Source organism: Acanthochromis polyacanthus, chromosome 21 (genome assembly GCF_021347895.1).
Source record: "Acanthochromis polyacanthus isolate Apoly-LR-REF ecotype Palm Island chromosome 21, KAUST_Apoly_ChrSc, whole genome shotgun sequence".
Taxonomy (NCBI): Eukaryota; Metazoa; Chordata; class Actinopteri; family Pomacentridae; genus Acanthochromis; species Acanthochromis polyacanthus.
The window spans coordinates 9,692,324-9,708,846 of NC_067133.1; the positions used below are offsets into that span (position 1 = coordinate 9,692,324).

The following is a 16,523-nucleotide window of genomic DNA, read 5'->3' on the forward strand; positions in this document are numbered from 1 at the left end:
TCAATTTGTGTCTTGTTTTGTTTCACATCAGACTTTTCTTTTGCATCATGCTTGCGTAGTTTTGTCACATGTTTTGTTGTAAACTGTACCTGCTTTAGTTTATTAATGTTTTTCATGTAATGCTTCCATCGTGCGCATGAATGAGCAAATGTGATGAGATGCATGGAGAGAAAAGTCTGATTAGATTTCAGTTTAAACATTAAAAAGCAAAGTTTTCTCAGAGATCAGTTCACTTCTGAATTAATAATTGAGTTGAACAAAGGATTAGAAGAGAAAAAACCCCAATAATCTGCATTTCCTGAAACAGATTCTGTTCATAAAATACCAAAAATGCTGAAATATGGAAGTTAATTAAGAGATGACAAAGTTAATATGCTCATTTCAATGTTTTAATTGCATGCTGCAATTTCAAGTATTTGGTACAAAATAATTCATGCAGCATCAGTGATTTCAAAAGTGCAAAACGGGTCCATCAAATCACCTCACAGATCAAAGCATGCCAAACAGGAGAACCAGAACACTCCATAAAGCTGTGACGGAGTTCTGTTGGGGGGGGGAGAACGTCAAGATCTCAGTATTTAGAGTGTATTTACCAAACAAGAAAAAAATACTTTGTATCGAGAATACCCACATGTCCATCACGTCCACTGAGAACACTGGCAGGCGTGCAGCTAAGAATTCACAATCATGCTTTTGGAACGGATTTTTAAAACATTATCATTTACAAAAAGAAAACAAAACCAACCCAAAAAATGAGGTAACAGCTTGTAAACATTGTCGTCACTTTGTTCAAGTTGGCAATATGAAATTCACTCCAAAATATTCAACAGATCGGCCCACGTGTAAACAATTGCCCGGATTTTACGCACGAACTTTACGCACACACACTGGTCGCTGGACTACTCTCCTGTAGTCGCTTTTTTTTTTCTTTTTTGGAAGGAAATGTGAAGTTTTTGCATATCTTTCCTCAGGAGGACACACACAGAGCGTCTTGGATGAGTACATGCAGATGCAGCTCCTCGGTACCTGATCGTCGGTGCGCTAGCTGAGCCCGATCATGACCGTTTCCACGTCTTTGGAGGGTCTCCGGTCCTTCACCAGGAAGTTAATCATGCTCTCTGACTTGATCATCAGGTTGCAACCGAGGAAAAATATCCCGAACATGACGGTGAGCGACAGCACGCACAGCACCGCGATCTGCACCACCCGCATCAAGAACAGTTTGCGCTCGTCCTGCAGCAGCACCAGTGAGCCGCCGCCGTCGCCGGTCACCACGTTTTCTGTGCCGTTCCCGATGGCCAGAGTCCCGGCGAGGCTCCCGTTGAACAGCGCGCCCTGCGTCACGTCGAAGAGAGAAACGTTCATGTTTGGTTTGCAGGTTAACAGCAGCAAAACTCCAGCTGGAAGGCGCAAAGTCTCTCCGCAAAACCTGGACTCCGAGCGAAACTTTGCGTCATGTGACTGTTCAGATAAAGAAACGACGAGATTGGAACAAAAGCGTTTCTCAAATCTACAACCAAACCTCGAGGTGTGCCACAGCTTCGGTGCGTAAAGGCTCCATCCACATCCCCGGAGCTGTAACCGAAACGGTGCCAAACAAAAACTAAGTTTCTACAACTCGAAGTCCACGTTTTACCAAATTTATAGAGACTCTTCAAGGCGGTGCTTAAAAGTGCCAAACGCCGTTTCCTTCCAGGGTAATAAGAGACACTCCCCGCGCGTCTCTGCTCGCCTGCGAGCGCTTCTTTTGTGCCAAGTCTCTGGTGCGTTTTAAAGTGATGATGAGTTCCCCGTGGAGCCGCCACTCCCACCGGGCAGGCGGTCAGGTGGCCTCGGGTGAAGAGATGATGCATGTGGAGGAAAAAATTAAACAAGAAAACATTTGAAAATTAACAAGTGTTCTTGTCGCATCAGTCCACTGACTGTCAGTGAACTAAAGTGCAGTGAGATCAGTTTCTAATGCATTTTGATTCTCTTTCTTTTGGTAAGTTTAACACAAATACTGTAGCAGTGTTTCTCCCCTTTTTCAGTGAACAAATTGGTTCATGTGAATACATTTCAGAATACATAGTCATTCTACACCTTTTGCAACAAAGATTGACATGTACCTTGATGTAAAAATCTTTCTTTTTAATCTTATTTTACATTAGATATGATTGCTGAAGTGCATTGTGATGGCATACATTGTGAATTTGATCTATTTATATGTAGATTGAGTCTGTTTGTAATTTTACTGATGTTTGCACCAGTAAAATGCAAAAACATGTGGCTGATTTAAATACAGTAAAACTGGGTGAGATTTTAGTCAAACATTGTAAAAGAACAAATGACTATTTGTAAAAACACATATTTAATTGTGGATATTGGCTACAGTTTGGGCTTGTTCTCTTATAGTTAGCATGTAAAGTCATACTTTTTCAGTGATTTTTACTTTTATTTTTTTAAAAAGGAAATTTTGTAAAATAGCATTTTTTTTTCATTCTCAATTTGCGATCCTTTAACAGAATTTCTCTTTTAAAAAAATGGAAAATGTTTGCAAATAAAATAATTTTTGCTAATTGTATGACAGTAAAACAATGTGTAACTTCACAGACAAGCATAATAAAACACTGAAATACTGTTTTTAAATATTTGGGATGTCTGATAATATAGGCCCGCCAATATTATCGGCCCGATATTGGTATAAAAATGTCACATCGGTCAACATCGTTATCGGTTTTCTGCCTATCATGTAAACCGATAAAAGGATGCCTGGATTTAGCCTGCATTTATTGACGCACAAATGATGACATCATCAAACTGTGGCGTGAAGCATGTGACAAGTCATGTGGCTGCAGGAACAGGCTTGCTGTGTTTAATATAACAATATGTCTGGTTTTGAATTATTTCCATGCCCACACATATTGGTATCAGTTGATATCGGAATTGTGAGTTGGACAATATCGACATATCGGTTATTGGCTGGAAATGTAAAATCGCTGTTAATAAACTTTTATGATCGTTGTTACAAAATCAATAGTTAATTTTAGATGTGATTGGGTATTTTACACGTAATGTTATGTAAATAAAATCATATTTTTTCTGTAATTTTACATTGGATGTGACTGTGAAGTGCTTTGAGTTGACATGCTGCAAATTGAATTCACATGTAAAGTCAGTTTATTTTTTGAATTTTGATGTTTTTGTGCTCAAAAATCCTGTAAAATTACAGATTTGCTCGAATAGTGTAAATCTTTAAGTAGATTTTAACACATCGGCAGGAATCTAACTGTAATGTTTTCAAAAAAATAGAATATGATGACAAGATATCTCCTAGACACGGAGAGATTTCATATTTCTGAGACGTCTACTTTCTTGTAATTAACTGTCACTAGATGCATTCTTGTTGTAATCCTTTCCAAATTTATCAGAAATACTGCAGTGATTCTGCCCTTTCTGCTGGTTCCCAGTAATCCTCCAACATGTGTTTTCCTCAAAATGAGTTTTCAAGCATTAAAGCGACTAAATGAGTCATGATATTTTGAAACCACTCATGTGCACATCAATAAAAGCCTGAAAGCCTCAATATTGATTCATTAACTCTGAAGGCTTCTTATGAAAGTGTTGCTGCAAACTCAGATTAATCAGGAGTTTAATGAGTTTCAAGTTGTTCTCTGCACTGAAAAGGGAACTGTACCTCAGAAATGAAGACATGAATTCATAAACTGAAGCAAAGCGAACAGGAATCCGAAATGGTTTTTCCGTCTCCAGGCTGCGGCTGAAGCGAAGCAGCAGGCAGATCTCTGGTTTTATTGGAGTGTGTTGCTCAAAGATCACTTTGTCTTTCAGGCGTTGACTCTTTGCAGATGCCAGCTCACCGGGGTGGAAGCGAAACCCCCTGCAACCTGATCTGTAAGGAAAAATGAGCCTCTGGAGAGCTTCTGTGGAAATATTCCTGCTGAAGAATTCATTAGAAGATGCTTCTACGTAGATGATGCTGATGTCGTCCACCGCTCGAGCGTTCAAGCATAATGTCGGCTTTCATTTCTGAAGTGACAGGCTGCGTTTAAAGATGAAATTAATACCCCACAGTTACCCTTAATTTTCTCATTTTTGATTTTCTTTAAATATAGTCAGTTCAAGAGTGTGGATAATTGATAGTTTTTGGGGTTTTTTAAGAGCTGATCAAGTATTTTACAGGAAACATTGTGTAAAAATGTATTTTTTCAGTTATTTTACATTAGACATAACTCACATGTTGTGAACTGGCGCTAAATTCAGTCTGTTTTTGTACTTTTGTGCCAACATTGTGTGAATTAGTCATGTTCCAGCAGCAGCAGGAGCAACAAAACGTGCTGTAAATCAACAAATGTTTCTTAAAAATAAGGGTTTTTCCATAACTGAAATATATTTTCTAGCCTTAAATTTAACTATTGTGCTTTTATTTTTGGCTTTATAAATGGTATGTAAAGTAATTTTTCTGATACTTTTGTGTCAAAATGTAAAGTCAATGAATTCTAATTACACCTCAGAGGAATAAAATGATTTAAGCTGCTGTAGCTTCTTTAAATTGAAGTATTTTATATGTAATTTTACATGAAAATCAAATGTTTGTTGCTTTAGACATCACTGTGTAAAAAGTCTTTACTAAATTCGGTCTATTTTTGCACTTTTATTGATATTTGTGCTAATAATGGGTAAAAATTGGTAATCTATGTTGAAGGAACAAAAACTGCTGTAAAATAAAATTTAAAAAATCATCTCTTAAAAATATAGCAATGTTCCAAAATGTAACAATTAGGGGTGTAACGAAATTTCGTGAAATAAAAAATGACAAAATAAAATTCAAAGACGCACGAAATAAAAAAATGCGAAGTGGCGCTGTGCAGCACTGACACTGATGATTTTTGACCCTCCTCACCTACCGTAGCAAAACACTCGCTTCAAAACGGAGGAAGACGAGGTTGAGGAATTAGCTGACGCTCCTTCATCAAATAAATCGGTTGTGTGGAACTATTTTGGCTTCCAATGTAAACGACGAGAGAACGGTGATATTTTTTGTGTGTCTGCATAAGGAAGAAAATCAAGAAAATGAGATTTTTGTAGAACTTCCTGCTGTTGGGGATTTTCTTTAATCTTTATTTCATATCGTGAGTATTTCGTATCGTTTGGTGATTTGACCGTTTCGTTACACCCCTACTAACAATAATTTCTAGCCTTAATTTTAAATGTATTTTTGGCTTTGAAATTCTCTGAGTTTAATTTTACTGATATTTTTTGACAATATGTAAAATTTCAGATCTGTTTTTTTTACAGTGTAAATATTTGAACATATTTCCCATATTTTTTTTAAAGTAGTTATATGATGACATCTAGATATACTTGATGAATGGATGTTTCCTCAAACATATTTATGAAAATATAATGGATTTAAAAATAGTGCAGGTGCTTTTTGAGAAATTAACCTGAAAAATCTTTAAAAAGAAGAAGAAATCTTGAATTAGAAACTAATGAAGCACCTCAGCTGACTGGGAGTTAATTTAATATTTAGTATCTAATTACACCTCAGAGGATTAAAAGGATCAAAGCTGCTGCAGCTTCTTTAAACTGCTAATAAAAGCAAATTATATCTATAAACACAACTGAATATTGGAGCAGAGACACAGCTTCTTCTCTCTTGTTAAAGCCTCACATTTGCTTCCCCAGCAGGTTAATAAAAAACGTCTCTAACACTCTGAAACACTCTCCAAGACTCTGCGTTTGTGGGATTAATCTGCTGTTTGTCTAAAAACAGACAAAGGCTGTGGAATTCAATTTCAGTCGCCTGCATGTGTACAAACATGGATTACTCCTCTCTGATGGTTTGTTTGTGTCTGATAACGGAGCTTCCTGTGTACATGGAGATCAAATCATGTCATTAGCCTCCCGGTTTTATCTGCTGCCTGTAAATCAACGCGTTGATTCCGTTCCATAATTATGGAAAGCAGCTCGACGTTAATCTCTCTGTCAACGTGTAAATCCTCGGCTGCGGTCGGAGCTGAATGATGCTGATGCTGCTTTGAGCTACAAAGAGTTTACAAACGAGGAAAAAGTCAAGTCCAGCAAGAAGAAACTTCAATTAACGTCTTAGTCTTCTGAACTGCTGCAGAAAAAAGGGGGGCAACTCCAGAAAAAAACACATAATGAAACAATGCAATACAGCAGCGAATATCTGCATTTTGTCAGTGGATTTACATGCAGTAACACACTTCAAGCCTTCAGTCAGACTGTAAAACAAAACAAAAACTCTTCCCAGCCTGGTGCAGGTCTACAGTTTTGTTCCTAGTGTCCTGCAGCTCTTTGGTCTTGGTCATGGTGGAGTTTGGAGTCTTTGAGGCTGTGGACAGGTGTCTGTTCTACAGATAACGAGTTCAAACAGGTGCCATTAATACAGCTAACGAGTTCAAACAAGTGCCATCAATACAGCTAACGAGTTCAAACAGGTGACATCAATACAGCTAACGAGTGGAGGACAGAAGAGCTTCTTAAAGAAGTGACAGAGATCTTGCTTGTTGGTAGCTGACCAAATACTTATTTTCCGCCATAATTTACAAATATATTCTTTAAAAATCCTACAATGGGATTTCCTGGATTTGTTTTCCATATTCTGTCTCTCACAGTTGAAGTGTACCTTTGATGAAAATTAAAGACCTCTGTCATCATTTTAAGTGCAGAACTTGCACAGTTGGTGGCTGACTAAATACTGTTTTGCCCAACTGTATATGCATGTGTGTGTGTGTGTGTGTGTGTGTGTGTGTGTGCATTGATATATTGCAGTGTGTGTCTGTAAAATAACTTCTTTCCTTATGGAAATACAGTAATAATGAGGAATGTGGACATTATTTACAGTTTTGCACAGTTTTCTTCAGGTTAACATTTAAACTTATACTTTTTTTGTGATTTTGCAGTTTACCAAAACAATGCAACATCAAAATAAAATGGTACTATTTTTAACATAAAAAATAGTACTGCTTATATATTAATACTGTAAAAAATACTTTAATTTCATGGTCAAATATTGTAAAAGAACAAATCATCAATATTTTTTTTTAATTTTCTGTAATTTTAATAGTTGTCAGTAATTTAACAAAACAGGTAAAATCATCTGTAAAGCATTTTTTTTAAAAAATCCATGATATATACAATTTTGCTTTCAAATAACAAAAAAGTAAACATTTTGTTTCTCTGAATGTAGTTTTTTTTTAAAAACTGTGGAATTTTTACAGTGAAACATGGCTAAAGATTGAATTTTCACTTGTTGAAATACAGATGTCGGATGTGGACTAATTTTTAAACAGTTTTTGCCTGTTTTCTGAAGATTAACCAGTAAATTAATACAGTTTTATGTAATTTTACAAAACAGGGGCAATCTGTGCACAGAATTTTTTTTACTCGTGAATTTTTTTTTCACAAAATTCTACAGTGTGATGATGAAGCCTTCTTGAAAAGCCAGTTCTGTCCTTTTGAAGCTTCACAAACTGATGAACCTGTTGCTGTTTTTTAACTTTCAGTCTCAGTTCTGCACATTTTCTCATGGTGCTTGTGGGTTATTGTTGGTCCTCAGCGCACGTGGAGACGTATTCATATGAGGATGCATATATGGATGCGAGTGTCTGACTTGTTCCTAAGCAACAGTAGACCTGTGAGCCCGGTGACAGATGGTTGGTGAAGTTATTTTGGTTTGGAGGGAGGAAGATGGAGGGAGGTGGCGGCTGGTCGGAGGAGAGGAGGGGGAACGTTTCCACTTAACATGAGGGAATTGGCAGCCTAGCAACACAAACTAAGTGAAGACATCCCTAGCAACAAAGAACTGGTGTTTGACCGCAATCCACCTCCCTGCTGCTCCCGAACATCAGCTGTGTTTTAAAGCCCCAGAGGAGGCGACATTCCTCAAAACATCCTTTTTTTCTCAATTAACAGATTCCTCTAAGATGCGCAGTCATTAGCTGATCAAAGCTCCCAGGAGGCAGCGAGGTTTCCTGGGTGGTTTGCTGCAGGATCAGTGCAATTAAATACCAGGAAACCCCAGGGAGTGCATTAAATATGCGTTGCAATTTAGAAAAAACTGCCTTATTATGAGGATACACGGCTAATAAATAAATAAATGGTAATATTACATCTGCTGGAGCATCACAGACTACATTCCTTGAGATAAAATAGGTTGTAAATTGGCACTATAAACGTAAATAGTTGGGGTTTCTTTTATTTACTTGTGCAGAAAGTTGAAATCACCTATAAATAGGGTTCAATAATGGAATAAAAAAAATAATCAGACTTCATGCAAATCAGGAGTAAAAAAATACATTAATCATTGAAAGACACTGTTAAGCAATTGTTAAAAAAATGTCAAAAAACAAAACAAAAACAGTAATTTTCTGTAATTAAAATATAGTTTCTAGCCTGAATTTAAAAAATTGTGTTTGCTTTTGGTTTTAGAAAGGATATTTACTTGGATAAAAAAATATGAAATTATCTATAAATATGATTGAATATTTCTCATATTTTTTTTCATTGGGATTTTTTTTTTTTGAAGTGCAGTTTTTGTCTTCTGTATATCTGTAAGGGCTTTATTGTGTCAAAAAAATCTTGTAATTTCAAACAATTATACTGTTTTGAGGCTAAACAGCTAAGTAAAAAAATAAATAAGTGTACATTTGTAAACATGTAAACTTTGTATCTTCATGTGTAAAAGATAAAAAACAAAATCAATTACATAATGGAATAAAACAAATAATCTTGCAGAAAAGTATCATATTTACTTGGAATATACCAGATTAAATGAATTGTAAAAAAAAAAAAAAAAAAAAGAGAAATTTATCTTTAGAAAAACTGAAAGTCACCAGTAATAAGCAATCATTAAAAATGTAATTTTGATTTAACAAAAACGGTCTAAGAAAAAAAACCTGTTGTTTTCTATAATTAAAATATAATTTTTAGCATATATATATATATATATATATATATATATATATATATATATATATATATACATATATATATATATGGTTTTTCAACTTAAATATGGTTAAACAGTGATACAATGCAAATAATCAGGCTCAATACTGCAGAAAAGTGCCATTTTTAGTTATTATAACTATAATAAATATAATAATATTGTAATTTATATCATGCATATAAAGTGTAATACAAGTTTAGTAAGTACACCATTATGATTGTATTTACAATAATCAATCGTTTATTTCTTGTTTTTAGATATTAAACATGGATAAACCAGGAGGAAAATAGGACTTCTGACGATGTAGGTGCAAATACAGTCATTAATTACTGCAGGAACAGCACCGTCACTCTTCAAGGTTATTTGAAGGAAGATAATAACTGTATTTCTCGCATTTAAAAATGGATTTTACTCTCTAAATATGTGTCCCGGTTCACTTTAACAGCTGGTAAAAATCTATTTATTTGAGTCACATATTACAGATTTAATGAATCTAACTGAAGGTTTCCTGCTCTGTCTGTCTCTTATTTCCGTCTACACTCGTATCTGCCTTTCCCCCACCTTTGTGCACGTTCTGCCGGTTCTTTGTTCCTTCTGCTGCCTCTCTGCCTCTTCTTTAGCTCAGATGAATGCTGGGATGTCGTTGTAAACACACAGTTGTCGCTCATGATTCTAGGTGTTTGGTGTCAACAGTTTATTGGTGTCGGGTCAAAGGGCTTGTTTGGGTTCATCAGCAGCCAACTGCTGCTGGTTTATTTATCTTCCTGTTTTTAAATGATCAAAACTTCCAGATCCCTGTTTTGACTTTGGAAGTAACACCATACACTGATTTTACTGTATGTTAATGTGAACACTTTACATTAACCATCCAGCCAGCCAGCATGAAGCAAAGGTTCTGATATTTTCATTGGGATTTTTTTTTTGAAGTCCTCAGAATGTTCTTCTGAAATGAAAGAAAAAAGACATGGTCTTATGTAATATTAAGACGAGCAAATGCAATCTCTAACATTAAATTGCTGTTCTTTTCAACCTGAAACACGATCACACGTTCAGTGAGTTGGGTCAATGGTTGGAACTCAATCAGACCAGCTCGTTTCTCCTGCCTTACACAATGGGTCTGTGATGTTAGTGCAGTTGGACTCTGAGTTTTGTGCATTCTCTACAAGACTGTTGAGTCTGCAACAGTGTGACTCAGGTGACATTTACATGAAAACATTGCACAAAGACTGGAGATACCGCATGAATCACATGTTCTCTTGCAAGCACACTATCCTAAGAGACTTGCTTGTAACTAGGGTGTCTGAAGTAATTGTGTCCAAGATTAAATCAGCTAAGAACAAACATTTCAGCCAATAAACACTGACTCGCCTGAAAGTGAGCAATTCTAGTACGAAAACGACATGCGCTGCAATTACAAAACCCTGGCTACAGCGTGTCACTGCTCTCTTGGTGAAACCTGTGGAATGCTGCGAGTTTCAACCCATGTGAAGCCACTATCTGCAGATATCTTCTGGATCTACAAACCACATCAGACTATCACAGCCATGTGATAGTCGCCTCTATTGTTTGAGGCGAATCACACTCACATTTCAGACGCCCGGGGTGACTGCAAGGATTACAAGAAGCCTGGATACAGCGTTGGTCTCAGTCACATGGAAACATCATTCTTATCACGGACCACCCTTACCAACCCTTCAACAAGTTTTCCATGAACTCCAACGGGTTGATAGCTCAGAATGCTGATCGTTCCCTAGTCAACTGAAGAGGAAAACTCGTAGCACATTGTATCATAAGCTGGGTTTCCATTACCCTTAGATATGCGCAAAATGTAAATAGCGCAATAAAAAACTGGTAATGGAAACACCTGAACTTCGAAAAAGGACTAAACTATCGCAAAAAAGTTTTTACGCTCTCATGAGGTGGTTTTTCAGACGATATTGAAAAATATCGCAAAAGCGCAATGGAAACACTTTTTCCGCTATTATACGTCACAGGACGTGACATACCTGGTCACATGACCAGTTCTCTTGGAGTAAACATGGCGCGGTACGTGTGGACAGAAGAGGAGACCGAGACTTTTCTTGCTATTATTCTTGAGAAAAACATCACTGCCATACTAGACAGTAAACAGCAGAGGAATGCAGTCGATGTAAACATAACAACACCTACACGCAACAGGTTTTGGGCGTCCATCTTCCTGCAGTGAAATCTCGCGGGATGATATTTTACGAGAGTTACGATGCTTCTGCCCAGAACCACCTTCAATGGAAACACGTTCAAAGCGCAAATATACTTTGTCAAAATTTTAGAAATATCGCTTTTCTTTTGCGAAGAACTGTAATGGAAACCCAACTATAGACTCCTGTTTACCTCGCTACATGTTCAGCAGTCTCGATGATTGTAAACACTGGCTGCTCGTCTCGATTCAGTCTAACAGGTTGAAAAGGGCAACTGCAACCCTTAACTGTGTGGTGAACACTTGCATCAAAGCGGTAACCCCGGATATGAACCTAGAACATTGTATTTTTTCCCTCCAAGCTTTGCACATGGTTTCATTTCTAATGAGTCCAACCACTTCAGCTCACGTTCCGTCCCTCAGTGACCCAGCAGTGAGGTTACAGTTGTTTTATTTTTTAATTTTCTGATTTTATTTTCACCAGCAAACCCTCTGCAGCCTTTATTCTCCATCTCCTCTGTCCCTCCTGTGTCCTCGGCTCAGCGTCTGGTTATTTATCTTCACTTTTCTCCACATATAAGCCGTCGTCCCCTGAGAGGAAAACCTGAGCTGCACATCAGATAGCGAGGCGTCACAACAAAAGTCCACATTTCATCAGCCGGCTGACCTGAGAAAAAACTCACATTTCCCCTCAGTTTAAGCCGACTGAGCTTTACCGAACACTGATTTTTGTCTGAGAGTGTTCTGATATGGGCTTAAAGGGCTCCGGATGGATCTGGAACCAGGTCAGGACCCTCCAGCCTTCTTGTTCTTCCTTAATTGGCTGCCATCTGACCCTAAATGCCATTTATCAGTGGGAGCCGATGGACCCAAATCAGTTTTCCAGTGTCTTACCTGCAGCCTAATGTTAGCAGAACAGTCCACTGTTATGGCTTTTCTACTTATTTCTCTGTTCATGTCATTTCCTCCTCTTGGCAGTAACTAAGCAACCAGAATAAGAGCATTGCAAGGGGATAAAGATTCAATAAATGACCGGAGATAAGAAGCTGCAGCTTTTAGTCCATTTTCTGTCTCGTTTTCTTCTCATTTTTTGCCTCTTGTTTTAGAAGCTGCATCTTTCAGCGGAATAGAAAAGAGGTCGACTGCTGCTGACACTTATCAGATTCATAAATTCACTGAGACTCTTTCCAGGGAATTCATTACCCAGCAGTAGCTTCTGGCAAAGTCCGTCCTTTTAGACCTTAAAAAGCCACAAATGCTGCAGATCACAATCATTTACTGGCGTTCTATTACTGTGTATATCCTATTATATTTATTTTCTTCCCATTTTCAATATTTCTTCCACGTTTGAATGTTTAAAATAGCAACTATTTGTGATGATTTATTCATTTTTAGCCACTTTTAAAGGATTCTTATGGTGATTGTATTGTTACCTGCTGTTCTCCATTTACTCCAGTAGGGGGCAGAGCAACATGCAAATTACTTCATACATTAAAGGAGTGATGAAAAGGGACAAGGTACGTTTTATCCGTTTGATTCCCGGCTATAAAAGACACAAGCAGAAACAAAAAATCAAGCCGTTTTTTCATTTTTTCGTTTTGAGCAAAAAACAAAAAAAGCAGGAAACGGTTCGTTTTTTCGTTTTTTCGTTTTGAACAAAAAACAAAAAAACAGGAAACGGTTCGTTTTTTCGTTTTTTCGTTTTCACCCCCAAAATGAAAATATGACTCCATATTTCGTTTCATTGGTGGGCGGGGCTTCGGAGCCTGCCAGTGCACAATAAAGCTCCTGCCCATCACAATAAAGCTCTTGCGCTGGCATTCATAGACAGACTGACTTTCATTGTATTGCCTGCCCTCACTGCACTTCCCCTAACTCTAAATCAAAGCAAGTCGTGTACACAGTAATGACAGTCATAACCAGTGGTGTAGTCTAGTTTTTTCTACTGGTTATACTCCAACCTCATAAACCAAAGCCAGGTCAGGTTCTCATATATGTGCGCGTGCACTCACATGTCCGCGCACACACACACACACACACACACACACACACACACACACACACACACACACACACACACACACACACACACACACACACACACACACACAGCAGCAGCAGCAGCAGCAGCAGCAGCTCCTTTATTTCAAACTACCAATTAGATACTTATAGACATTATAGTCAGCAGCTCCTCCTCCTGCCATCAGGTAGACCTGATGTTTCCTCTTCATCAGGTAGAGCTGATGTTTCCTCTTCATCAGGTAGACCTGATGTTTCCTCTTCATCAGGTAGAGCTGATGTTTCCTCTTCATCAGGCTCCCTTTCCTAAATGTTAACCTTAGCTCCAGCTGTAGTGTTCCCTAAAGTCGCAGTATTCACAGGACAAGCAACAGGCTTATTAAAACACTGAAATAGTTTCATTTAGCTTTGCTTTCTTATTCTTATTTTTTCTCCACTGACTGATGTTGGGTCATTAGAAGTTCTAGACTCATGTCCCTCTTCTTCTAAGCCAGGGGTATTCAGCTAAAATTGAGAGAGGTCCAGTCAGCAAAGGTCCAGAACATCATAATGTCTAACTTGAGTTACTGTGATATATGCTGATGTAACCTGGTAGTTTTATTAGAGTCTGCCTGTAATCAAAAACTGACCGTCAAATAAATTCAGTACGGTTCAAAAACATTTTGACATTTATTAATAAATAACTTATATGTAACTGTATATCTTAGAATAAAGTGCAGAACTTAAAAAAGGCATGACTGAACAACCTGAACCAACTTCTATACATCTTTAACAATAATTAAATCTCATAAATGTAAACATTTGAACACTTTTACATTTTTGTCTGTCTCATATCACTCCCCTAATATCTCTGCAGCTTAATGGGAGAACTGAGCTGCTGCTTGTTTGAGCCGTTCTCAAAACGTATTTTGATTATGTTCATAGTTGAGAAAGCTGCCTTACAGCTGTTTGCTGAGCCAAACATGGTCAGCATGTGACCACAGTCTGTCCTCTAGAGATGTATAAGGCACAAAAGATACGACTCTCAGAGCCGATGCTTTGTAGTGAATCTGAAGAGCCGACTCCTAACGTATTTAATGGAGTATGGAGTTTAACACTGTCCTAGCAGAAAACATGTTACTGGATCCTAGATTAAAGAAGCTTGCCTTCAGTGACAACAGAGCTGTTGATGAGACACTTCAGAGAATAAGAGCAGCAGTCTGACACCTCCACCATTAGAGGACCAAGTGGAGGAGGAACCTCAAACTTCTGCTGTGTGGAGCCTCTTTGATGGAAGAGCTACAGGAGATGATTCAGGAGAAATCCTACAGCTGATGTGGGAATGGAGGATCATATCTAGAGGAAGCCCTCATCCAACCAGCAGACGACCCACTGAGCTGGAGCAGGACAAGGCCTCAGTCTGCCCCACCTGGTGAAGGTGATGGAGGAGAGACAACTTCTTCCATCTGAGAGAATCTTCTCAAAAACACAACAGATATTCACTGAAAGAAGAAATGTATCAGCCCATCCAAGCTCAGCCATCAGATTTTTCTGAATGTCAGCCTGCTCTGAGGACATTTATACTGTTTGAATACTGAGTCTGGTTCTGTTTCTGTTCTGGTTCTGTGGGTTCATGTGCAGAGTTTTGTTCATTTATTTTTTGTGCAAAAAAGTTTGGTTGAAATAATAAACAAAAGCAAGAATACCTGTTTTTGTAACAGAGCAAATGTACAAAATGAGTCAATTATAAGGCTTCTCATAAAAACACTGAATGAAAAAGAGTTTGTCAAAACACAAATGATTCATATTTGCCAGGTTAGGCAAAAACATGAGGCTACAAAGAATAATAAATTAGGAGCCGTTTGGGAGCCGAAAGAACCGGCTTTTCTTTGGAAGCAGTGCCAAAAGCTCTCTGAAAAGAGCTGAACTTCCATCACTACTGTCCTCTCTGTCCCTCATCTCTCAGCTGCTTTTTGAAGGCAGAGCCGCGATGCGATTCAGCGACGTCATTGGCTGAGTAGCGTCACGTGGGATGCCTGAACTCGTACATCATTGGTCTGTGCGTTTCTGAGCTGATAGACCAATGATAAACACTGGAAAGCTGCACCCTGCACCGGTAAAATAGAAGCGACCTGTCAAATTTACACCCGTATAGACGGCGTCTGGGTCCGGATCCGGACCGCGGTCGGCCTTTAGTGAGCCCTGTTCTCAGCCAGACACCTTCCCCTGTCCCATACAGCTTCACCGCTTCCTGACACAGAGAAAAGTGAACGTTATGTCAAAAAAACATACTAATACATGTGTTTGCGCATTTTTAAGTGGTTATATGGAAATTCGGGACCTTTTCTAGTGGGTATAAGGCGTATACCTGCGTGTTTACACCCCTGGGTATACGTATCTTTGCGCATTTTTAAGTGGGTAAACAGAAATTTGGAAAATTTTCTAGTGGTGGGGTGTATACCTGCGTATCACGTAGACTACATCACTGATCATAGCTACATGTATGACGTTTGCAGCAAAAAAAATTAATAATAAAAAACGCGTGGAAATCATTTTAATTTTCAGAGTTAAGATGGATTAAATGCGCTGCCAAACAGCGCTGAGTGGAGCGGCTGACCGGACCAAGACGGCGGCCGTATTTCTCGCTGCACAATACCCCGAGCAGCGTTGACCTGACCTGGCTTTGGTTTATGAGGTTGGAGTATACACACTAGATAAAACTAGACTACACCACTGGTTATGACTGCCATTACTGTGTACACGACTTGCTTTGATTTAGAGTTAGGGGAAGTGCAGTGGGGGCAGGCAATACAATGAAAGTCAGTCTGTCTATGAATGCCAGCGCAAGAGCTTTATTGTGATGGGCAGGAGCTTTATTGTGCACTGGCAGGCTCCGAAGCCCCGCCCACCAATGAAACGAGATATGGAGTCATATTTTCATTTTGGGGGTAAAAACGAAAAAACGAAAAAACGAACCGTTTCCTGTTTTTTTGTTTTTTGTTCAAAACGAAAAAACGAAAAAACGAACCGTTTCCTGCTTTTTTTTGTTTTTTGCTCAAAACGAAAAAATGAAAAAACGGCTTGATTTTTTGTTTCTGCTTGTGTCTTTTATAGCCGGGAATCAAACGGATAAAACGTACCTTGTCCCCTAACTATTTACTCAATTGCTGTCAAAAAGTACCATATGGAGGAACTTTACTAGAGTATTTTCATTTTATGCTACTTTATATTTGGCATTTACTGCATTAAAGAGGAAAATATTGCACTTTTTGGACAAGGTACGTTTTATCCGTTTGTTTCCTGGCTATAAAAGACACAAGCAGAAACAAAAATCAAGCCGTTTTTTCGTTTTTCGTTTTGAGCAAAAAACAAAAA

At 38.2% G+C, this 16,523-nt stretch overlaps 1 protein-coding gene across 1 annotated transcript; it reads right to left on the minus strand.

The window, feature by feature from the left end:
- Nucleotides 1–371: 371 nt before the first annotated feature.
- On the minus strand, nt 372–2,408 carry rprml (reprimo-like). Its single transcript, XM_022193588.2, has one exon. It carries the CDS (start codon nt 1,363–1,365, stop codon nt 1,042–1,044), a length of 324 nt encoding a protein of 107 aa, XP_022049280.1. The 5' UTR covers nt 1,366–2,408; the 3' UTR covers nt 372–1,041.
- Between the last annotated feature and the right edge of the window lie 14,115 nt (nt 2,409–16,523).

Coding starts and splice junctions, on each gene's coding strand:
- rprml (XM_022193588.2), bottom strand. CDS start 1,365: ATGAACGTTTCTCTCTTCGACGTGACGCAGGGCGCGCTGTTCAACGGG.